Source organism: Myxocyprinus asiaticus, chromosome 5 (genome assembly GCF_019703515.2).
Source record: "Myxocyprinus asiaticus isolate MX2 ecotype Aquarium Trade chromosome 5, UBuf_Myxa_2, whole genome shotgun sequence".
Taxonomy (NCBI): Eukaryota; Metazoa; Chordata; class Actinopteri; order Cypriniformes; family Catostomidae; genus Myxocyprinus; species Myxocyprinus asiaticus.
In genome coordinates, this window is record NC_059348.1 from 53,422,321 (window position 1) to 53,447,300 (window position 24,980).

At 38.6% G+C, this 24,980-nt stretch overlaps 1 protein-coding gene across 4 annotated transcripts in view; it reads left to right on the plus strand.

Annotated features, from left to right (window-relative positions):
• Positions 1 to 24,980, plus strand: part of LOC127440426 (phosphatidylinositol 4-phosphate 5-kinase type-1 gamma-like) — a 77,040-nt gene that overhangs the window by 9,493 nt on the left and 42,567 nt on the right. For all 4 annotated transcript variants that reach the window (XM_051696981.1, XM_051696982.1, XM_051696984.1 and 1 more), the window contains 3 exons: positions 19,943 to 19,971; positions 20,246 to 20,338; positions 21,887 to 22,017. In XM_051696981.1, coding sequence (XP_051552941.1) covers positions 19,943 to 19,971; positions 20,246 to 20,338; positions 21,887 to 22,017 — 253 coding nt within the window. The remainder of the gene's footprint in view (positions 1 to 19,942; positions 19,972 to 20,245; positions 20,339 to 21,886; positions 22,018 to 24,980) is intronic.

Here is a 24,980-nt window from a genome sequence, read left to right on the forward strand (position 1 = left end):
AGAAAAAACTATCTGCATACATTTTTGCCAATAACGTTCCAAAAAGCAACTGTCGGCTCCAAATAATTGGTAAAACCGATATATTGGTCTACCTCTAGTTACGGCGGTTATTAGCCTCTCAAACTGTGCTCAGATCTGACAAGAGCAAATGCTCTGAGCTATGCGATTAACATTCTTTTTATAGCTTTATACTTGTACTGTATGTCAACAATTGACTCATTTGTGTCTATTTTTATTTCTCCTAAGAAATTTTAGGAGGAACATCTGAGACAAAGTTGACACTTCAGTGACACATAACTTAGAACCCCATTAAGTCTCCTGAGCTCTGAAAGAGCAACCCTTCTTGCTGGATCCTGAAAAAAACATCCCGTGTCGTGTTTGTTGTCCTCCAGTGGAGCTGCAGCAGTAACTTGGAGTTTTAATCAGCTTATCTGATTTTCTGCTCTGAACATCTGTCCGTGTCTCTCATTGACTCCACAGATTCTATAAAACTTAGCTGTTGAGTTACATAAGTCTTATGTAAAGCAGTGCTCAAGACTGCAGCCTGTGGCATCTGCACACAAACGCCTAGTGCTCTGTCACAGATGATGTGCCAGACGCTACATAACAGCACTCAAAGATAGCTGCATTTGTTTTTATCCCTTTGAATCCTCTAGAAGCTTTTGGGCGCAAGTCAAAACATTATGCTGAGACAGAATTGCTTTGCTTAGAGGTGAGGAAGGGGCCAAATGATCTTGATTTCATCGTACAAGCAGGCTGTATTAATAACTAACCTTTTCTGACAGGGAAATATAATGCAAAATGCAAATATTTAAAAGTAACTAACCATATAGTTGTACATACAGTACTTAGGATACCAAAATAAATCCATTGCTCTTTCATGAACATTACGTGACTGTTGCAACATTCTTGCAAAACAAAATTACTTGATTACATGTTTCGCTGCAGTTTCCCCATGAAATGTCCAGCAGGGTGCTCCAAAAGCGAGTGAAATGGTGTCATAATCAGATGAGATTTTTGTTCTTTAAAATTATTAGCTAAGCATAGACATAAAGAATTGCCTTAAAACCAATTTAGATGCAACGGTCTCCTAGTAAGTGGTGTTTGCTATACACAATATATATATATATATATATATATATACACACGCACACACACTACTGGTCAAAAGTTCTGAAACACTCATTCTTTATTATAATTTTTTTTTCACATTTAGAATAATAGTAAAGTCATCACAACTATGGAATGACATAAATGGAACTATGGGAATTATGTTGTGACTAAACAAAATCCAAAATAAATCAAAACTGTGTTATATTTTAGCATCTTCAAAGTAGTCACCCTTTGCCTAGAATTTGCAGACATGTACTCTTGACATTTGCTCAACCAACTTCTTGAGGTATCACCCTGGGATGCTTTTTAAACAGTATTGAAGGAGTTCCCATCTATGTTGGGCACTTATTGGCTGCTTTTCTTTATTATTTGGTCCAAGTCATCAATTTCAAAAACTTTTTTTATTTTTATTAAATTTTAGTTTTATAATGAAATAAATTAACATGGTGGTACAATTATATTTTTGTCTATAAAATTAATTTCAAACATTTAAGCATACGCCTTCAGATCAAAAGATTTTTAAGATCATGAGAAACATTTCAATCAAGTGTTTAAAAACCTTTGACCGGTAGTGTGTGTGTATATATATATATATATATATATATATATATATATATATATATATATATATATATATATATATATATATATATATATATTAGTCTATTTTTATGATTTACACATTTTAATTTAATTAAAAAATTCCATCAAATTGAATTAAATTAGTAAAAATTATTATAATATTTTTTGGAGTGTAAAGCAGTAAACGTGCATTGAGACATTTACGTTGTAAGTCAGAACAGTGATGTCATGTGCTTACGGTAAATGCATAATGATTTTGCACTGACACGAGCCGGTCGCCGTGGACACCATGGCAACATGGAACATGCAGCTCACGTTTTGTTCTTATACAATCAAAGACATGTTAGGAGAGTCTTGCGTGACCCAAACTTAAGTCGATATTAGTAATTATTGAAACAATTACTATAAAAAGCCATTCATTCATACTTTTTGTTTCACAAACACAACATCTGTTGATCAGAGGTTGCTCTTACATAGCTCATGAGACTTAATAGGATTCTAGTTGATGCCTCATTGAAGTATCAGCTTTGCCTTAGATCTTTAGAGAAATAGATTAGGAAACAAATGAATTGGCTATGTGTGTCTTTTGAGTAACTGGTGTTATCAAAGAGTAAAACTGGCTGAAGATGCACAGACTGAATATCCCGTCACCATGGTTACGTTAGCAGTAATGGAGCGGCTGTGTTTTGTATTCACTGTGCGCTAGATGGCTGGCAGGTCTGTTGTTAAGGATGAGTAGAACGAGAGAGGCTGGATTAGTACAGTGGCGCGTGAAATGGCACATTTCCGTCATTCAGACATCGAGTGCCGGCACACTGGCCTGATTGAAAATATAATTTCTCAGATTGCTTATTTTTACAAAGACACATCAAACCGAGCAGCTAAGCTGCAATGTGCCAGTTTTTCAGAAGATAATGATTACATGGGACAGGACAACAGGTTCCAGCGAGGACACAAGAATTATCACGTGCAGACGGTGAAAATGTGTCACTGCTTAGTTTTTTTAAATATGGTTGAACATAATAGCTTGAAAAACAAAACAAAACAAATAATTTTTTTTTATGTATTTGTTCTGAACCTTTAACTTTAAAACCCTCTGGATTTTATTTTGACAGTCAGAACACTCCAGGATGTCCTGTAAGTGTCTGTATGTGGGCGTAGATTTTGTGGTTGTTCTCTCTCTCTCTCTCTCTCTCTCTCTCTCTCTCTCTCTCATTTAGGTGCCTATATTATTTGATGCTCCTCCTCCCAGTTTAGGAGCTCCCCCTTCTAATAATCACCTGTCTCCTGAGATTGGCTACAACCTGGATTTGGAGGGTGATATAAGGGAGAAGACAGTAGCTGCAAGAGAGTAGTTGTTGTTGTTTGAAGAACAGTGCTGAGGGTTGTTGTGTGGGGAAGTGTCCCTAAATTGTTGTAAGCTTGTTGTTGTGAAACCAGTTGCTGTTGACACCCAAAGTTGTTGGAAACCTGCACTTATGTTTGTCAGTCTTTTGTGATCTTTGTTGGTACCTTTTGTTCAACTACAACTTTAGAAGAAGAAGCCTTTATTTTTGTCACACATTATACATTTGCATATATACAGTGAAATGTATTTGTTTTCACATATCCCAGCTAAGTTGGGGTCAGAGCACAGGGTAAGCCATGATACGGCACCCCTGGAGCAGATAGGGTCAAGGGCCTTGCTCAAGGGCCCAACAGTGGCATCTTGGCAGTGCTGGGGCTTGAACCCCTGACCTTCTGGTCAGTAACCCAGAGCCTTAACTGCTGAATCACCACTGACTTTACCTGGAAGCTGTAGGTTTGTTTATTCATGTTTTTCTCTCCTGTTTATGTTAGTTAAGGAGTTAGGAAAGTTTTCTGTATTTCTGTTTGATTTATTTTGTTAGAATGTTTAGTACGTTTGAGTAGTTAGACTTTTCGCCCAACGTGACGTCTTCTGCCAGTGTTCCAACCTCTTCCCCAAATGTGTACACACCAAATTCTGATGGAATACTGGGCAGTGGTTCCATGTCGTGTGTAGCCTTTGATGTGAGTAAACACATTAAGTTAGTTCCTCCTTTCAGGGAATCAGAAGTGGATTCCTATTTCACCGCATTTGAGCATGTGGCTGCAACTTTGCATTGGCGGAAGGAGATGTTGGCCTTACCCCTCCAGTGTAAGCTAGTTGGGAAAGTACAGGAGGTATGTACTTCACTTTCTGTTGAACAAAGTCTTGACTATGAAGTCGTTAACCACTGTTTTTAGAGCTTATGAGCTGAGGCCTATTGGCAGAAATACAGATCCTATTTGAAAACGGCCAAACAAACATACACTGGCGGCCACAATTTTAGAATAATGTACAGATTTTGCTGTTTTGGAAGGAAATTGGTACTTTAATTCACCAAAGTGGCATTCAACTGATCACAATGTATAGTCAGGACATTACTGATGTAAAAAACAGCACCATCATTATTAGAAAAGTCATTTTTGATCAAATCTAGACAGCAGCCATCACTCCAACACCTTATCCTTGAGTAATCATGCTAAATTGCTAATTTGGTACTAGAAAATCACTTGCCATTATATCAAACACAGTTGAAAGCAGTTTGGATCATTAAATGAAGCTTAACATTGTCTTTGTGTTTGTTTTTGAGTTGTCACAGTATGCAATAGACTGGCATGTCTTAAGGTCAATATTAGGTCAAAAATGGCAAAAAAAGAAACAGCTTTCTCTAGAAACTCATCAGTCAATCATTGTTTTGAGGAATGAAGGCTATACAATGCTTGAAACTGCCAAAAAACTGAAGATTTCATACAAAGGTGTACACTACAGTCTTCAAAGACAAAGGACAACTGGCTCTAACAAGGACAGAAAGAGATGCGGAAGACCAGATGTACAACTAAACAAGAGGATAAGTACATCAGAGTCTCTAGTTTGAGAAATAGACGCCCCACATGTCCTCAGCTGACAGCTTCATTGAATTCTACCCGCTCAACACCAGTTTCATGTACAACAGTAAAGAGAAGACTCAGGGGTGCAGGCTGAGAAAAAGAAAATTTTAGAGTGGGCAAAGAAACACAGACATTGGACAACAGATAATTGGAAAAGAGTGTTATGGATCTTAACACCACTGAGCTTTTGTGGGATCAGCTAGACTGTAAGGTGCGTGAGAAGTGCCCGACAAGACAGCCACATCTATGGCAAGTGCTACAGGAAGTGTGGGGTGAAATGTCACCTGAGTATCTGGACAAACTGACAGCTAGAATGTCAAGGATCTGCAAAGCTGTCATTGCTGCATGTGGAGGATTTTTTGATGAGAACTCTTTGAAGCATTTTTTTCAAATTGTAATAGTAATTTTTCACATTATTAAAGTCCTGACTATACATTGTGATCAGTTGAATGCCACTTTGGTGAATAAAAGTACCAATTTCCATAAAAGCAAAATCTGTACATTATTCCAAACTTTTGTGCACCAATGTATGTAGAGTTTGCACATTTTCAGCAACTGACAACTTATTCTGTTGGAGGATTTCAGAAACTGTTTGTCAGACGTTGATGTAATCCATTTAAATGGACCAGAAAGTGTGTACTCTGTCTGAAGCAGTAGTTTTGGTTGATGAATTTGTTCGATCCAGATATCGGATCAGTGCATCCCTACTTTTAAGTGAAATAAAGTCATTGCATTATTAATGATGTTGCTTGATATTATTTTTTGGTTAAAATTATTGCGAAAATATCTACCAGAAATAGTTTAAAAAGGTGGATAGGAGCACATGAAGACAACATTCACACTAATAAGTTTTAATTTATTCATTTTTGAAAATGCATTGTTTTTGCTACATTAACCCCACTCATCACTGGAGATGTTCTCTTTTCCATGCATTCCATCTCACTATTTATTTTTTTTTTTAAGCAAATCATGCTTTAATCTCTCCAGACATGCAGGTCGAAAGCATGATGGTGTATGTTTTGAGATTGTAAACACTAGTTGCATAAGCACAGGAGCTGCTGATGACAGGAGCTTTATTTAGCATCTCATCAGCATGTGGATCAACATCTCATCCAGCCCAACTCACTGACATGAGAACATAAACAGAGACAGTTATACGACTGATTCCCTGAGAATCCCCGGACACTTCTGATGCAGCTGTAATGTTCTCATCACACTGAGAGTGTAAAACTTTACGAGTGATTCTGAAGACTTTTAAAGAGAGTGAGAATTTTCAGTTTTAAACTGTCCCTTTAATTCAGTAAAACTACTTGAACAGTTTCTTTACAGCTTCATTCGGTGGTTGTTGAACGCAGATCAGAAGTCAAAACGGATTGATTTCACACCGAAACTGGAGAATTCTGTGATTAAATGTTTTATTTGTCTCATATAGACATGTTGTGTTTTAAAGCGCTCTTGATTTACAGAGAGGGCACGCTATCAGGACACATTAATTTCAGGGCGCTCTGTGTTTAACGGCACATACAGTCTGTACTTTCATCTCTCATCTCTATAACTCTGCTCAGGCTTTAATGTTTTCATGGAACTGGTGGGTTCCCTCCAGTTAAGCTTGTGCGAGTGCTTACTCCACTCAATTAAGGTTGATAAATAATCTCTCAGCCTCAACATTAGTGAAGTGATGTGAACAGGCAGATTTCAAAGCTCTAATTTAATCTTAACATGTATTATTTGTCCTGACGTGAACAAACAGACTGAAATGCAGCAATCAAAAGTCTTGCCCCAGCCAGGAGTCCCCACGAGGGAAATGGCTTGTTTAACATACTAAACGATGTTTTTTGAAAATGTAAAAATGCAAAACGTTTTCTGTGAGGGTTAGGTTTAGGGGTAGGGTTAGGGGATAGAAATTATCGTTAGATCTGTATAAAATCCATACAATGACATAAAAACAAGTTTGTGTGTGAGTGTGTGTGTGCATTATCCTGACCCTAATCCTCACACAGACAGTGATTAGAGTTCCCATCTGTCACTCACTCGACGTTGTGTCGATGTAGTGACACTAGGGGTCACTCTTGAGAGCCCCAAACACCTCTGATTTTGAAAAAAGGCCAATAGGAATTGGCGAGTGGAATTTGCATGCCACTCTCCCGGACATACGGGTATAAAAGGAGTTGGCTCGCAACCACTCATTCAGATTTTCTCTTCGGAGCCGAGCAGTTGTGTTCAGCGAGCTGAGTTACTCTGCGGATCCATTCACCTCGAAAAGCTGTTGGATTTAAGGCGCATTACTGCGGCTTCTCCCTCTCTTGCACTGGTGAAGTGCAGAGAACGCCCCTGGGCACTTCAGCAGCTAAAAGAGTATATTCTTCCTACTAAATGCGTATATTTTCCCTTCTAAAAGAGTGGCATTAACAGAGAGCGTCTTTTTAAAGACGCCTCTCCGTTTGTGTGTATTTCCTGGTTGCGGTCGTTACCTCTCCGCTTCCAATGGCCACGATCGTGGTCTTACATGCTTGGCCGCTGCCCATGCGGAGACAGTGTTCGTGGACGGGTCATGTTCTCACTGCGAGAGCATGACCATGGCAATTTTGCTGTCGCGGTTTTTCCTTCGTTTGAGGGAAAGGCCACCCCAGCGGCTCCCCGCCTCGGTCCTTCTACCTATGGGTTTGAGGCCGCGTCGGTTAGCACTGGGGGCGATTTGGGGACCCCAATGGGAGCGACTCCACCGGATAACTCCCCACGTACCTCCCATTCCCCAGTATGCTCGTTTGCCCCGCTGGGATGAGACCGCCGGCTTGTCTCAGGGCGAGTTCGCGATCTCGTTTCGGCACTCGCGAAGTGGATGAGCTCTTGATTGCAGCATCGGAAAGCAGGCTGTCGAGTCTGATGCTGAGGACTCGACTGGGCTCCCACCTTCGGGTGTGGTCGCCCAGTCGCAGCCTGACGCGCAGCTGGCAGCCATGCTTGCCCGGGCAGCTCTGTTTGTCAGGCTGGAGTGGAACCCTCCACCCCCCCTGAACCCTCGCAGCCTGACGATTGGTTCCTGGGCTCGGAGTGCCACTCACGGCTGCGCCCCGCTCCGGTGGAGGAGCTCACGAAGTCGTGGCGTGCACCTTTCACTGCCCGGACCCGGTCTCTGAGCTCTTCCACTCTCACTACCCTCGATTGTGGGGCTGCCAGGGGGTACTCGGCAATTCTCCAGGTGGATAAGGCGGTTGCAGTGCACCTGTGCCCGCAAAACGCCGCCACCTGGTTGAGGGCCAGGAGGAGAATCCTTTGCCTTTTCTTTGATTCGCTGCATGCCCAAAGGCACCTTCATGTTCAGAAAAGGAGCGGTTTCCTCATTCCCTGGGTCACATATATGGCGCGCATGGCTGTCGTCACATCTGCCATCCACCATCCCATTTCGGCAGGTTCAGCGCTCCAGCGGCGGTCCCCCCGCCCCTGCACGCCCAGATGTGGCACGAACATGACCACACCGGGTTGGTTCCGACGGACTGCTGGGGCGATATTCCTCCTCCCCGCTCCCCGGCCAATCTTATGGTAGGTATCAGGAGCCTGGTAAGTGCTTCAATGTCCCTGGACTCAGCACAGCCACGGGGCTCCAGCCCCCTCGACGTGGCGCCTCAGGCTCCGCCCCGCCGCGAGGCCCCACCCGCCGGTATGTCTGACGTGATTGACCCTTGGTCCCCCTCACCCCCTCGCATGCGTGGCTTGCGCTCTCCAACCCGTCGCGATGGCTGACCCGGACCGTCCGATTCGGCTACACGATTCAGTTCGCCAGGCGCCCGCCCAGGTTCGGTAAAGGGCGAGAACGCCGCTACCTTGCGTGCGGAGATCGCTACCCTTATACAGAAGGGTGCGATAGAGCCTGTTCCTCAGGCCGAGATGAAGAAGGGGTTTTACAGCCCCTACTTCATCGTACCGAAGAAAGGCGGTGGGTTGCGGCCAATCTTGGACCTGTGAGTACTGAACCGGGCTTTGCACAGACTCCCGTTTTAGATGCTGACGCAAAAACGCATTCTAGCGAGCATCCAGCATCAAGATTGGTTTGCGGCGGTAGACCTGAAGGACGCGCACTTCCACGTCTCGGTTTTACCTCGACACAGACCCTTCCTGCGGTTTGCTTTCGAGGGCCGGGCGTACCAGTACAAGGTCGTGTCCCTCTTGCCACAATACTGAACTACCCGCTGAAATGGCCGGGACTTTGTCTGAATGAGTGGTTGCGAGCCAGCTCCTTTTATACCTGTATGTCCGGGGGATTGGCATGCAAATTCCACTCGCCAATTCCCATTGGCCTTTTTTCAAAATCAGAGGTGTTTGGGGCTCCCAAGAGTGACCCCTAGTGTCACTACATCGACACAATGTCTTGTTCCCTCCATAAGGGAACGGAGGTTACGAAAGTAACCAGGACGATTACCTGTGACTGATGGAACTTTCCAGTCTGGTTAGTTTCCCACTTGAAAGAATCTCCAGAAAATCATGCTGTAGTTTTTCACTTATTTTACCATGGTGAAATTTATGTGTCTAGTTTTGTGTATGTATTTACTGAATATTATTTTCCTCTGTCTGTCTGCTTTCCTGTATGTTTTCTATTTACCTTTCCAGCTGTCTATCTGTTTATTCTGTCTGTCTTTCTACTGCTTTCTATATATTTTCCTGTCTGTCTATTTTTCCATCTGTCTTGTCTGCCTGGCTGTCTCTACTTTGCTGAATGAATGTATCTGTCTGTCTGTCTGTCTATCAATATATTTTCCTGTCTGTCAGTCTACTTCCTTGTCTGTCTGTCTAATTTCCCATCTGCCTTTCTATATATTTTCATGTCTGTCTACTTTCCCGTCTGTCTGTCTGTCTGTCTGTCTACTTTCCCGTCTGTCTATATATTTTTCTGTGTCTGACTGTCTGTCTATGTATATACTGTATTTTCCTGTCAGTCTATTTTTCCACCAGTCTTGTCTTTCTGTTTGTCTGTCTCTCTCTCTAATTTTCTGTTTGACTATTTATATTTTTCTGTCTGTCTCTCTGGCTCTCTGTCTGTCCATTTCTTTGCCTGTCTGTCTGTTGTCTATCTTCCTTCCCAGCTGTCTATCTGTATATTTTCCTGTCTATCTACTTCCCTGTCTGTCTGTCAATAAATTTTCTTGTCTATCTTTCTATCTGTTTACTTTTTTATGTTTGTCTGTATCTGTCAACTTTTCTGTCTTTCTGTCTCTCTATCTAGTCCCCTATCTGTCTGTCTACTTTCCCAGCAGTCTTTCTACTTCCCTGTCTTTCTGTCTGCCTTTCTATATATTTGACTGTGTTTATATTTTACAGTCTGTCTCTCTGTCTATCCATTTCTTTGCCTGTCTGTCTATCTGTGTTTTTTGATTGAGCCTAACTGAAAAATTACGGATGGTATTTCATCGTCTCTCATGTGTTTAAAGTAAAAAAAAAAAAAAACTAAAAAAAAACTAAGCATTCTTTAAACAAGACATATTTACTTGAAACCAAATTGATTAAGCTAATAGCATTAGTTTTCAGAGAACGTACCTTAAATTCAGATTCCTCAAATTGTTTTCTTTTCCTCCTTATTTTAAACATAAATTTAGCCAAATTTGCACTGTAAAATGTTTTGTTAGTTTTGTTAACCTAAAAAGTGCTTCATGCGGTAACTTATAAATAGACTTATTTAATTAGACTCAAATATTTTAAAATCCGACTGAATCTCAGACAATCTGTAATTTTAAGGGTCAGTCAACTGTACATTTTCACTTTTTGCAATAAAGTGAGGTTTACAATTTGCCAGATGGGGTGAGAAAAATACGACATTTAAGAAATATTCTCCGAAAACAAGTCAACACAGTTTTGCTTCTAAAGTTAAATTATTTTCTTTAAAGGATATTTTGATATTTGTTACTGAAAAACAACCCAAAAGTAGTCACAAAAAAGTTATTTTTACAGTGTACAAGTGCATTTATAATGCAGTACTGCATTGATTTTTTTAAGATAGTCTCAAATTTCCGAATATTTCTGTACAAACGTTCTCCTTCAGCAGTTTGTGGTTTTATGCAGGATCCAAAGACATTTGTCTGACTTTCATTCGGTTCATTATCTCATCGTGCTGTGTTGCCCTGAGGCTCGTAACAATCGTTATGTGTTCATAAAACATTTCCTTTATTGATCGCCTGCAGTACTGAGATGAAAATTGTGACGTTCTCTAGAGAAAAGAGCCGTTCATCTCAATCAAAGAGCGAACTTCAGTCCCCAAAACATCCTTTGAGATTATTATATAACTCTCCATATGTAAATGAAGTTTATAATAATTTGTATGGTTTTTGAATTCAGAGGATCCATAAAAGTTGGAACAGCATATGTTTTCAGGTTCCCTTACAAAAACTATCATAATTTTACCCTATTTACATGGCACTGTAAGGTACCATGGTGCCCAAAAACATGGTATTACCATAGTATTATGTCCAAAAACTAAAATTGTTATTTTTGTAATGCAATTATGGTAGTACCATATTTTTGTTTTCATAAGGTCTGTTAAATCTGTTACAACAGACTAGAAGTCTACTCATAGTGGATTTTGCTGATACGATATCTTGGTGGAAAGGCTAATAACCGATTAATCAGCTGATAGTTTTTCAAATTGATTTATAGAATAAAAATAAAAAATAAAAAAAACTTTCTCAGCTTTTCCTTACTATGATGGGAACATACATGGAGGCTACAAGGGTCCAAAATGAATAAAATCGCAGATGCAGTTTTGAGCATAATGCGGGACTATAAACAAGCCTGAAATACACTTACTTTTTACAGGACTCTTATTTTGAAATGACAAAGACTTTGCTCTGTTAAAGTGCTCTTTATTTAAGTACTTACCAAATTTAGATTTTTATAGCCTATAAAATCACCAAATTAAGGATTTTGCATATCAGTATGTATATATATATATATATACTCGGAAATGTAATGTGTTAATTTCTGCAATTCGAGCGCGAAAAAAAATAATGAACACAATTAATGGAATTTTTAATTCCTGAAACTTCATGCGATAAGAGAAAGGTGTCCCGAGTTGTTTCTGGCATGCCACTCAGCCTTACAGGCTCCAGTTAGGGTGGGGGCAGGGTTAGGGAATCTGCTGCCTGCCAGGAACAAACCTAGGCACTTTTGTACAATGGGAAAATCTTCACTAATGTTTTCCCCCACTTTCTGTGGCTAACATTGGCATACATCAATTTTTAGGAGGTACTCACTTGATTGAACTGCACATCTTCACACAGAAACTGATTTTGTGAAGTAGTGCATGCTTATTTATTGCGCGCTAAGCATGCCCCGGGCATTATAATCACAGGAAGGCATTTACTGTACACAGAATGACAATTCTTCATCTGCAAGCGGGCGAGTGACATGAGCAAGCTGCTGTATCTCTTTGCATCACGTAAAAACGCTCACTGACTTTCATCTGAGCCCGTTTCAAAAGCGAAACCGCCCGCATGAGACGCAGCGTGTGCAAGATAGAGACTCAAGGACTTGAAGGACCTGGACGTTCAGCAAGCTGCAGACAGATACAGTATACTCGTAGAGACTGAACGACAGCCAGAGAATTTAAACTTTGGCAAATTAAACTTCAGCATTCAATATGATTTCTATTTGTATGTATAGTGTCTAATAATGCATTGGCAATGTACACTTAAGTTTCTCTTGCCAATCTAGTTTGATATGAATTGAATCTGCCCATTTGATCCTATTATTAAAAATGTTCCACTAGAAATGGCAGAAGATATTGCTCAAATTGTAATTGCATGTCCACTGATTTTATGGCATTTATACATATACTTGTATCAAAGATTAATACCTGTATTAACTCCATCTGCAAAAAATGTAACTAAACTACATTTTAACATGTATGTATTTAAATATTTAAAATAAATGATGACTAATAAATTTCTTGCAAGTTCTTTGAGACAAATTATAAAGTAAATTTATTTGTGATGATTTTTAAAATGTTTGTTGTAATGTATCATATACCATAATTTAATCGTGATTAATCACTGAAAAATGTGCGATTAATTAGTTAAACAGTTTAATAGATTCATAGCACATACTGTGTGTGTTTGTGTGTGTGTGTGTGTGTGTATGTGTGTATATATATATATATATATATATATATATATATCACCAGATGAGGATTTTTCAGTCACATTTTTCTTTTCATGCCCTCACTTTATTTTAGAACACTTGATTTATCTAATCAAAAATGCAAAATTTGCATTGAAGTGAGTATAAAAATATATATGAATATTTACAGTCAGTGATTGTTTTTCTTTCACCTCTAGAGGCCGCTGAACCAAGTTGATTTAAGTTTAGTATCTTTCAGCGCCAGCCACTGAGGAACACGGAGGAATAATAAAAAAACGTATTTGCAACTATCGGCAAAGACTTTTACTGATAAACGATAGTTCCAAAAAGCAACAATCGGCAGCAATTAATTGAAAAAAACGAAATATCAGTCTACCTCTGCTACAGACTTAGAGGCAGCGCTTGCGTAAAAGTACCATGATATTACATGGTGGTGTAGTGGACTAAAGCACTGAACTGGTAAGCAAAAGGTTGTTGGTTCAATCCCCACAGCTATCACCACTGTGTCCTTGAGCAAGGCACTTAACTCCAGGTTGCTCCAGGGGGATTGTCCCTGTAATAAGGGCGCTGTAAGTCGCTTTGGATAAAAGCATCTGCCAAATGCATAAATGTAATGTAAATATATAGTACTTTTTTGTACGCGACCGCTCTAATTGACAGATTTTAGACAGACTAAAATTACTTGCATTTCATTCTAAGTTATTAAATTCTGTCAACCAGGTCTCGTGACAAGTCATGATATTAGTATAAGATGGCAAAATCACAAGAAATCATACAACTTTTACTCCCATAGAGAAAAATGTATGAACTGGTGACAAATGTTATAACGATTTTTCCAAGGTTGAGCCACCTACCCTTAAACCTAACCACGATTTTAATAGGACAACAATTTATGTATCTGCAGAAGATGAGAAGTGTGTTACAGATGTTTGACATGCATCAGTCATTTGTATTGCAGAAATAAATATGGAAGCTAGCCTTTGGAAATAATAGTTGTACTATTTCTTACAAATCAAGTTGGTCGATGTCTTATGATTTACCCATGTTGTATGAATCATTCCGAGCTGTTGTGAGCTGTCGTGAATTCAGCTGGTTTTGGTGTCTGTGGTCTTGTGTGTCTTTGTGTTTACTGATACAGTCTCAGGCCCCCTCTGGCTCTTTCACAGCACTAACTGTAATGGGTTTGGACAGTTTGTGGCCTGACCTACAGTCTGTTTTCCTGCAGGAGTGGATGACTTTAGCACTGTTGCAAGGGTAAAATCATTTGTATTTAATTATGGCTGCACATATTATGTCGAAGCCTCTTGTTTAAAGACTTTCAGCTCTGTGTTAGAATGTTCTTGTATTTCAAAGTTACAAAGTAAATGAGGACAGCATTCTTGATCAGTATTTCTGTTTTGTTTCTGGGCAAAAAATATCTAGATCAGTGATTCTCAACTGAGTTTGCTTCAGATTTAGTTTATTTACATTTAGGTTTAATTTTAGTTTCGTTATTTTTTTTCTCCAAATTCTGTGTGTTCCGTTTGATTTTTTCTGAATTCCATGTTTTATTTAATTTAGTTTAATTAAATTGTATCATCAAAAGGGTGTCTAATCCAATGAATTCCCTATATATATATATATATATATATATATATATATAGTGTGTATCTAATAAAGTGCTATACAAGAGAGTAAAACAAATGAAGAAATTACTGAAAACAAATATTCAGTACAACCGCACTCTTGCTTGTGAGATATTGCTCAAAAAAATTCATTTAAGAATTACGCTTTTCAATTTCAGAACAAAATTCCATCGAATTGAATTGCATGATCTTTAATTAAATTAAATTAAATAAAAAAACTACATTTTTAAAGCTTTATACAATTGTTTTTTTTTTTTTTTTTTTAAAGATTATGCTTTTCAATTTGATTGAATTTTGTTATGAAATTGAAATGCATAAATCTTAATAAAAAGGCTCATGAATATATATATATATATATATATATATATATATATATATATATATATATATAAGTATTTTTTGTGTGTGTAATAATGAGTGTTAGTATTGTTACATTGAATATTACACTTTACTGTACAGTAGTAATATATTCCTTCAATTTCTACCATCCAGTTTGTTTGGATTTAATTTGACGGTAGTTTCTCACTTCCAAATAATAAGTTCGCTATTTGGCCCAGCGTGATTATTATTTCTTAATTTTATACAGTATTTTTAAGGATAAGCATTTTTTTCAAATTAGGCTACCTTCTACTGAATGACAGATGAATTGGCGCCAAAATAACCATGCTTTTTGCACATGTACCGTGGTAAGACCATGGTATTCTTGCAGTACCATACAAATACCATATATATATAAATTATGGTAATTATTCATTAACTTGGTATATAGTACAAAGTATTACCATCTCTCAAAATATTATTTTGGTGAGCATATTATTATGTGTGTGTGCGTGAGTGTGTTTCTGACAGATGAATGTTTCGTAGCTTGATTTCTGCTGCGCTAATTTAAGGTGTGAGACACTTGATGCCACGGATGATTGAACATTCCTTTAATCAATCACTAAATGTTTGATTTTCACATTTAGAATTGTGAAATGATATAAAATGACTCATAGTTGATATTTGAAACAATAAAACCCTGCATATGAACAGATCAGATAAACTCTCGGATTCTGCCCGAAAAACCATCACTACAGTTCAGGCACATGGGCTTTGAGACTGGGTAAGCATCAAAGATTAAACGCTATGCCCAAAACACATATTACGGGTGAGTCTAAGGTCGCGGAAATGTTATAGACGTAAATTGTTGCCATAGAACCCACCAGTCAATGGAAACAATTATGTCACAGTGGCGAACTTCATAACCAAATTGTTTTAAATTCAGGACAGTAATATTGCTCATATCACACAAATAAAAGATTGTCATATATTGAGCCGAGCATGTTTATGTCCATTAAATCATACAATGAACCATAGTGCCAGAGGAGCTTGTTTTGACATACAACAAGATTGCAAGTTACTAGTTTCATTGTGTCACTCTTCCCACTAGAACGGACAGCAGCAATGAACTAATCTGACCGCCAAAGACAGCAATCATAACCTGAATGCACAAGGCAAATGTAACGTAAACACGGCAGTCATCCCTTTATATATTTTATTAAACAGACACTGCGCCCTAACTTTAGAACTATAAAACAGACATAACACAAGAAGGACATGATTGCCAGATCACCACTTCATAGCTTCAGACTAACCAGAAACAATGACCTAGTATCAATAACGCCGATTTTTAATAAACACATCAACTTAAAATGCATGCGTCTCTCCTTGCGAATGAATATCTCCATCACTGTTGTAAAAGTCGCCCGCTTGTTTACGTTTCGATAGCCTTTCTCAATTTTTAATTGAAATTAACTTTTCCAAATCCGCGTAGGTCGTCCATTTTAGCACTTAATAACGCATTAGTTACGTGAACTTGTGTTGCCGCAAAATAAAAATCTGATAGCGTGACTAAAGGAAGGAGCTTCTGATTGGCTTACTTGTTTAGGTAAGCATGCTTACCTTGGCCATTTGTAGTAGCGGGCGTGATGCAGTTTGAATGAACGTATAATGTTGAATGAAAGGGTGGTAAACAACGCTTTGAATCTAAGTTAGAGAAAGCATAACATAAAGTGCTTATATATGAGGGTGGTTCCAAAGCGAATAAATGAATAACTGTCTGTGCTGCTCAACTGAGATGAAAGATGACGAGTTTGAATGAATACAGTAGTTTATATTAACAATTGTATTTAAATATTTCATAGTGTCATTTTTCTTTTCACTCTTCTGTTAGGTAAGCACTGACGGCACGTCCCTGCTACAGTTACTGATTGAAAAAAAAATACTCATATTAATTGTGATTTTACTGTTGGAACAATAACGAAATTTTTGCATTTTCTGTGCAGAACTGTGGGTGCCATGATTTTGTAAGGGAAATTAAATGTTTTAGCAGGAGAAGAGAGGTTTGTTAAGTGTGTGTGGTAGACAGAAGTGATTTTCTCAGAATATTTTTCTGAGAATGTCATGCTGTTTCTCCTCTGCTCTCATTATCTGCCCTTCAGAACACATGCACGTCCACACGAGACCGCTAACAATGCTGCATCGGCAATAAACATACACACACACATACACACACACACACACACAGTCACGGAGTGGATATTCTTGTCTACATATCTACTTGTCTCGAGCAGCTGTATGTGGATGAATTTCACGGAACCTAAACCAAGAACACGTCCAGGTCATATTTCACCTCAAAATTAAAAAGAATGAAATAATTTATGAAAAGTGAAGCCTACTGAAGAAAATTAAGCCTAGTTCTTTTGATCATTTTTGGCCAATTTGACTTTTCTACAAAAAGTTAAATCCATTAAGATTTTTTTTTTACTGGTGAGCGATAAACAAAAATGATTGTAACAGTAAAAGGACGGGCAAGGAGGAGGCAGAACCGGCTGAACAGTGAACGTAAAGTTTAATCAGAAACTCAACATAAAACAAACATAAACATAAGGGCACACTTGCAATGCTGCCACGTGCGTCTCTCTCTCTCTCTCGAACTGCCGTCTCCAGCTCCCCTTTATCTCGCTCTCCCGCTGATCATCTGATTCAGCGCCGGCCGTGTGTCTTCACGGCCCGGACACGCCCTCCTCCTCGTCACACTCCTCCCTTGCCCAATTCAGGCCTGGGTGCCACCGGACTGACCTATCCCTCCCCCCCCCACCCCATCTCTGGAGGGGAGATGCTGCCCTTCCGGCCGTTCTGTCAGCCAATGGTCCACACCTCCTGGGAACCCTAGGAAGAGACGAGGGGAGGCGTGTGGAGAGGAAAAGAGCAAGCGAGGGACACACACAGAGAGAGAGGAGAGAGAGAGAAAACTTGCCCGCTGGTTCCCGGACACACTGTCGCCTAGTCCACAACCGCTCCTCCGCCCTCTGGCGGATGACAGCGGTTCCTCCGGCTCTCAGCGGCCGGCGCATCTCTCCTCCCTCCCAGGTTTCAACACCACTGTAACAGTATAAGGACGGGCAAGGAGGAGGCGAGAACCAGCTGAACAGTCAACGTAAAGTTTACTCAGAAACTCAATATAAAACAAACATAAACATAAGGGCACACATGCAATGCAGCCGCGTGCGTCTCTCTCTCTCTGTCTTTCTCTCTCGAACTGGTGTCTCTGGCTCCCCTTTATCTCGCTCTCCCGCTGATCACCTGATTCAGCACCGGCCGTGTGTCCTCACAGCCCGGCCACGCCCTCCTCCTCGTCATGATGTTGAAAGCCAACGTATTAAATGCCATGGATCAATATTTACTGAGTAATCCATTATTTTTGTAGAAGATGTCAAATGAACATTTTCTTTGTGTTAATGTGCTAATGAGAAATTACATTCTTCAGCTTTAATACACAAAAGTAAAACGTCTGGATGCATTATGGTCATGAAAATGATTTTCTTCATAATTCATAATTTTCTTTTGATTATCAAGCAAAATGTGCCCTAATTGTTTTTCCATGAGATTCACTCATGTACCAGGATGAACTGATGTATAAACTTTTTTTTTTAATATAAAAGTATTATTAGCTATGCTGCATGGCTGCTCTATTTCCCAGCTATTAATTTGTCTCCTTCCTCTCGGGTGTAAAGAAGGTCACGTCTCATTTGCGCTCTGTTATCTTGCTTTAATTCCACGGCAGCATGTGTGGAGGAATGATTGACACCTTACTTGTGTGTGTAACTCCGCCTTACTTTACTTGTGTGTAACTCCGCCTCTGAGCATGTGCAGGAATATCAGTGTGAAATCACTGCAAGGCAACACTCACACGGTTTGCCCTCTGACTGTCATTCACACAAAAACTGTTTTTGCAGTATGCTATTCGTATACTGTGAACAGTATGTTATTTTTTTGTTTGCATTGAATATTTGGATCTCTTGCTGTTGATTTTTACACTTGTGAATGAACAAGAAGTAATATCAACCATGATTTTTACACAAAATTGAAATAAAAATGCATAGTCAAAGTAAAAAAAAAAGAAAAAAATATGGCTTTAAATCAACCTTACTGTAATGCTAAATTTCACATTATGCCACATTTCAGTCTGATGCTGTTGACTTGTATTTTACTATTATAAACTTTCCTAAAGAAACTCGACATCTCAAAGCAATGCAACAAAGAAAATAATCCATAAATTAAAATAAATACGTTTATTAGGCTCTTAATAATTTAAGTCATCTCTGTAGAGAATATTTGAATATATCAAGGCAAACATGGCTGATTTTTTTGCTAATATCTTCTTACATCATTCGAACTGAAGTTTATTAGGGTATGTGTAACGTGAATAGAATGAGGAGCTTTAGATTTCTTGCCTCGTGTAACACGATTTTGCGTAACCGCGATAGAGACGGTAATCCCAATTGAATACCGGTTGTTAAATTTCTACAAGTTTATCGTGTCTAACGGTATATCCTCCACCACTACATGCAACATAGTGTAGCGATGTGACAATGTAGCAATGTAGCCTTCTGTTTCAGTTCCGGACATTTTTTTGGTTCCATAAAATTAGACTAAAAATGCAAAATAAACGTATTTATATCTGAGATAACTGTGCAATACTACTGATTTAAACATGCAACATTGTGAAGTCATGTGACAATGTTGCATACTACTGTTTGAAACATGTAGTTGTGTGTTTATTACATACTGTTCTGAAAGATTAGTAGGCAGTAAGCAGTGCTGTATATAATATGCAGGATTCAGTAGTAAGCTATTCCTAAACATAGACATTATTTGAAACATATAATTGGGTAAAAAATCAAACTTAAATTGTTTTTTTTTTTCGTGATTTCTTTTTTTTTTTTTTTTTTTACTGAATTAAACATGCAAGGTGATGATGTCATGTGAAAACAATGTAGCATACCGTTTGAAATTCTAATCACGTTGTGTACTTTTTACATAGTATTTTTAAATAGTATGCAGCAAGCAGCACATTAGTATTCCACTTCGAATGCAGCCGCAGTCAGTCGTGCTCACCGTGTTTACCAGATGTTTCACACCAATACAGACTTTTATTGGATTGAATTCATTGTTTTGTCAGCTACTTTAATAGCTTAAATAAAGAGATGTCTTCATGTCATCTCAATGTCTGTCTCTTTCAGACGCTGTTAAGAAGACCTACTTAACCGAGGTAAGTTATCATGCATTATTTATTTCTTTTTTTCTCTGTAATAATGCTAAATGTTAACTTACCCCAGTCATGAGAAGCATCAGTGTTTAGGTATCTCATCCCGAAGGAAACGGCTCATTCATAGCTTAGGAGACTTATGATTCATATTGAGCTCTCTGACTTTTGAGGAGAGACGTGTGAGATTACTTTTTCTCAGGAGAAACGTCTGTTTTTGCTGTCTTGGTGAACTAATTGAGAAATTACAGAGATCTCATTTGTGATGTTTGTTTCTCAGATGCCTTCTTCCTCCTGTCACCCGAGCTATGGTCCTGAGAAGAAGATCGGTCACAGGCGTGTAGATGCATCTGGTGAGACAACCTACAAAAAGGTGCGTGTGCACTTGGCCTCATGAGGTTTACCATTTTCAGTATCGACATATGTCGAGCATGGTAGCAATGCAGTGGCTCCAAAATGTATGTGAACACTTAAAAACTCACACTTAAAATGTCTGAATGTCATTGTATGAAAATCAGTTCTCCACATGTTCACACAGGTGGAGTTCAGCACATTTACTACCATTGTGCTCCACTAACATTTGACAACCACATAGTGTCATTTTGTTATCTTAAGTATATCTTAAGTATTTGTACAGAACTGCATTGTGTTCCTATTTTAAACCAACATTGTTTTTTGGTGAATTTTTGGCTGAAAATGTGTGCATGTGCTATCTTTCTTTCAAAATAAAAGGCACTTGCCTTGATTTAAAGCATTTAATGCAATGTTTTTCAACCCTTTAATGCATACCTCAGGTCCTTTAGTGACATGGGACCTCATTGCACCTCCTGTACCTCATCCATTTTTTTGGAGTTATCTGCACACCTCCTCTACCTTTAGTTGTATATATATATATATATATGTATATATTATAACTGTTTAATTGCCAGCAGTGTATAGGGTCAATTAAGACCTAAGATATTTATTAGTGTCTCTTTCTTTGCGCTTCCATAAATTATATTTATACAAGTTTACTAGTATAAATATTTCTTTGTATATTGCAAGACAAATGGGTTCTATATTAATACAATTGACTACTATATCACATATATTTTCTGTGTGACAACAGTGAATTATAAGTATCCCATATGCGTGTTTACACATACGTACAGTATTATACATGCTATTTGTTACTCAAGGTGGCGCTGATGTTTCAGTGATTGACTTGTATTACATTTGACATTATTATTTCATGACAAAACAATGTGGAAGTAAACTATAGCAAGTTTAACACATGAACAGTATGATTTGACTATTGTCATCTGGGTGTACTACTGAAATTTTGTAAGTTGTGCGTCTATTTAGACTCAAATTGCGCCTGAGAAAATGCATATGTGTAGCTTATGTGTAACCTATTTCTTATGTTGCTCAATATGTGTTTGACAGCCAGTTGCATCACATGATATTTCTGTGTGAAAATAATGAATCCTGCTCTAGATTTGTTGCATCATCTCTTTGATATATGAACAATAAAACATCATAATATGTCAGTATAAATTCTATCCTTTAATTTTCTAATTGTCTTGAAAATGTTTTGAAAATTTGACACTATCTGGGCATTTTGTAGATCCATATGTGATATACAATACAATTTCATGACAGAAAATTAGACTTCCGAATTGCTAATGATGACTGACAGAGCTGTTAGTAAATTTTGGAACAGTTATCGACCTAAAGTCAATAATCTCAAAAACGTCAAAAATCAGCCGATATCTGTATTTATAACAAACTAAAGTCTTTTTGAAGCTTATTTGAAGGACGTTTATTTATTTAGCATTTTAATTTTTTTTACACCTGTTTACCATGTGGTCCCTGGTATCCCATTTCATATTGTTACCCAAACATTTTATCTAAAGGTGGTGTTCGTTTTCTGTGTCTACAGACGACCTCGTCTGCCCTGAAAGGAGCCATTCAGCTTGGGATCGGCTACACCGTTGGTAACCTGAGCTCTAAACCCGAGAGAGATGTGCTCATGCAAGACTTCTACGTGGTGGAGAGCATTTTCTTCCCGAGGTCTGTATGAGAGTGTATGAGAACCTTCTTCTGGTGAGAGAGACTTAAAACCCCCTGATTTTTGTCTCACTACCATTGATAATTAAAGTCAACTTGAAACATCCAATTTAAATTTGGTAATGTGACATGTCTACAAGCAAACCTGAATATTCAGTGAGGAGAGAAATTGTAGGCCGGGATTTAAATTTGTCCATCAGGAATTGATTGGATGGTGAAAAGTTCAAACTTTGATTTTGGCTTGCCAAAGCCTTGTCTGAAAGTTTAAACTGATTTAAAAAGTAACATTTTTTTTAAACTTCATTTTAAAAGAGAGAGAGAGAGAGAGAGAGAGAGAGAGCAGATCAAAGGCCTTTTGTGGGTTTGTTTATATTTGAAATTTTGACATTTGGAGTTTAATTATTGAGCATTCCGTTGGTCCGTTTGAACATTCCGTCAATCTAAGTCTATGTTTTTTATTTATTTTTATTTTTTTTTTCCCAAGTCCAATCTTTTCCAAAGAAAAGACATAACATATTATTCCAGAACAGTCCGAAGTTCTGTGCCAAGTTAGGTGGATGTAGCTTGAAAGCACTCGGAGGAATTCGTGTTAGAAATTTTTGTCTTGGTTTAGGGATTCTAAACAAAATTGTAAAATAAAAGTATATATAATTCTTCTGGAGGTTTGTGTGAAATTTGAAGTTTTGATTTCATGTTGACTTTATATATATATATATACAGTATATACTTATGTTTCATTAACTTGAAGGGCTAGAATCCCTATTTTAGTCAGGATTTGTATTATTATTATTATTCTGCCATAAAGCTGATCGTGCAGACCAAACTGTAAGGCCTAGAGACTTGAAACTTTCAGGGATGGTAGTACTCCGGTTGGCTAGCCATACGCATGGAATCGCCCCGATCGGCCCATAGGTGGCGCTATAGTGAACAAAACTATATAAAATCACATTTTGGGCCATAACTCTTGGCCCGTAAGGGCAAGAAACAAAATTTGTCCAGTGATTCTTCAATTTTGGCTCCGCCCCCTCGTTTTCTTGCTATTTTGGATTGCTTGAAAAAAGTTCAAAACGAACTCGTCCTAGGCTGTTCGCCCAATTGGAACAAACCAGTGCAGAAAGATTCAGCAGTGTCCCAATATGAAAATTTGTTAAAGGAATTTGGAACTTTTGATATATCGTCAAATGATATGCCAAAACGTACGTAGTGGGCATGGCCACTTTTACTAAAATGGTTATAACGTTTGAACGGATTAAGATATTATCACAAAATTTGGTACACTTATGTATGGGGTCATCCTGAGGACACCACAAAAATTGCACACTGCTGCCTCTTGATGGCATTATAATAATTAAAAAAATAAAAATGGCTCTAACTATGGAACCGTTGGTCTGATCGACTTGAATTTTGCGTGCAGTGTCTTTGTCCAAGGTGACATCAAGGTCTATAAGAAAAACATGACCGCCATCGACCAATCAACTTTTAGCAGCTATTTGACAAGGTTAAAAATGGCGTATCGAAACGAAACGTGGTAGGCCTATTTGTCTCTTGGCCTGAGAGGTCTGTACAAAATTAGAAGAAAATTGGCCACCGCGAGGTGCCATCACATTTTAAATGCGTGTAAATCTGTGTATATACGGCTGTCTTTCACAAAGAAACACATTATTCATGCCATATGATAGACCTCCTCTTTCTGAACAACTTTGCCTCAAGAAACATTGGTGTGAGACAAATCATTCGTTAAATATTTAAGATTATTTATTAAAAATACTTTTTCAAACTAGTCCTAGGCCATTCGCCCGATCGGAACCAAATCAGTGCAGAAAGGTTCTCTGGAGTCCCAATCTCAGTAATTATAAAAAAGATATTGAACATTCGATGCACCGTTGCCAAGGACGGATAAGACCTGAGAGACCCATGGGCCGGTACACCGTGGAGGCCCCCCCATGACCTGACTACGTTCACCTTTATGCGCTACAGGCAGATTTGGTTGTTTTTTTTAAATAGACGGAAGAAAAGTTTGTAGCAATGTCTGACACTGCCAATTGTGTGTACTTTTTAATTATGAACCGATCCAAAATCATGCATTATTTATAGGGATGTGCACGGTATTCAAATACCAAAATCACTAATCGGTTATTCTTCAACCCGATCGAAGTCCGACGGTACCCGACAAACCATCAAGTTTTGGGCCAGGTTTGGGTCAGTTTTTCAAGCAGGCTATAGGCCGAGTTACAGGCTGTTCACACCTGCGTCTGCACTGTTTTTCTGTGTAAACACACACTGGACGGACGTCTTTGATTGTTGCGCCGTGCCACAACTCAGGACCGTCACATTTTTTTAGACACTGCATTAAGTTTAAAAGAACTTTTAATATTTATAAACGCATCTCGAGACACCTGTGTTCTGTTTCATCATTTGTAATAAGAATTATAATTTATAATTATTTATCACACATTTGAACATATATAGTGAAATTCTTTTTTTCACATATCCCAGCTAAGCTGGGGTCAGAGCACAGGGTCAGCCATGATACAGTGCCCCTGGAGCAGATAGGGTCAAGGGCCTTACTCAAGGGCACAACAGTGGCATCTTGGCAGTGCTGGGGCTTGAACCCCCAACCGTCTGATCAGTAACCCAGAGCCTTAACCGCTGAGCCACCACTGCTCATTTGTTGTGCTGCATCAGCGCTGGTGTCACACATCGACATTCTGATGAAGTTCAGGTTGCAAAGGGGACTTAATGTGACTGTTACACATGATTCCAGATTGTTTTTCTCCTGGCAAAGTTTCAGCGCTTGTTAAACAGTGAGCCAATGCCCCAACCCCCAACCTTTGCTGTAGTGTGCAGACAATAATTACACAAGTTTTGCTAAATCATTTCAAATCAAAGCATCCCAAAGAGGTTTATAAACCGTAGCGTTCGCTGCCTCATGGAAAGTGAACATGCCCGGGCAGAATTACGCATTT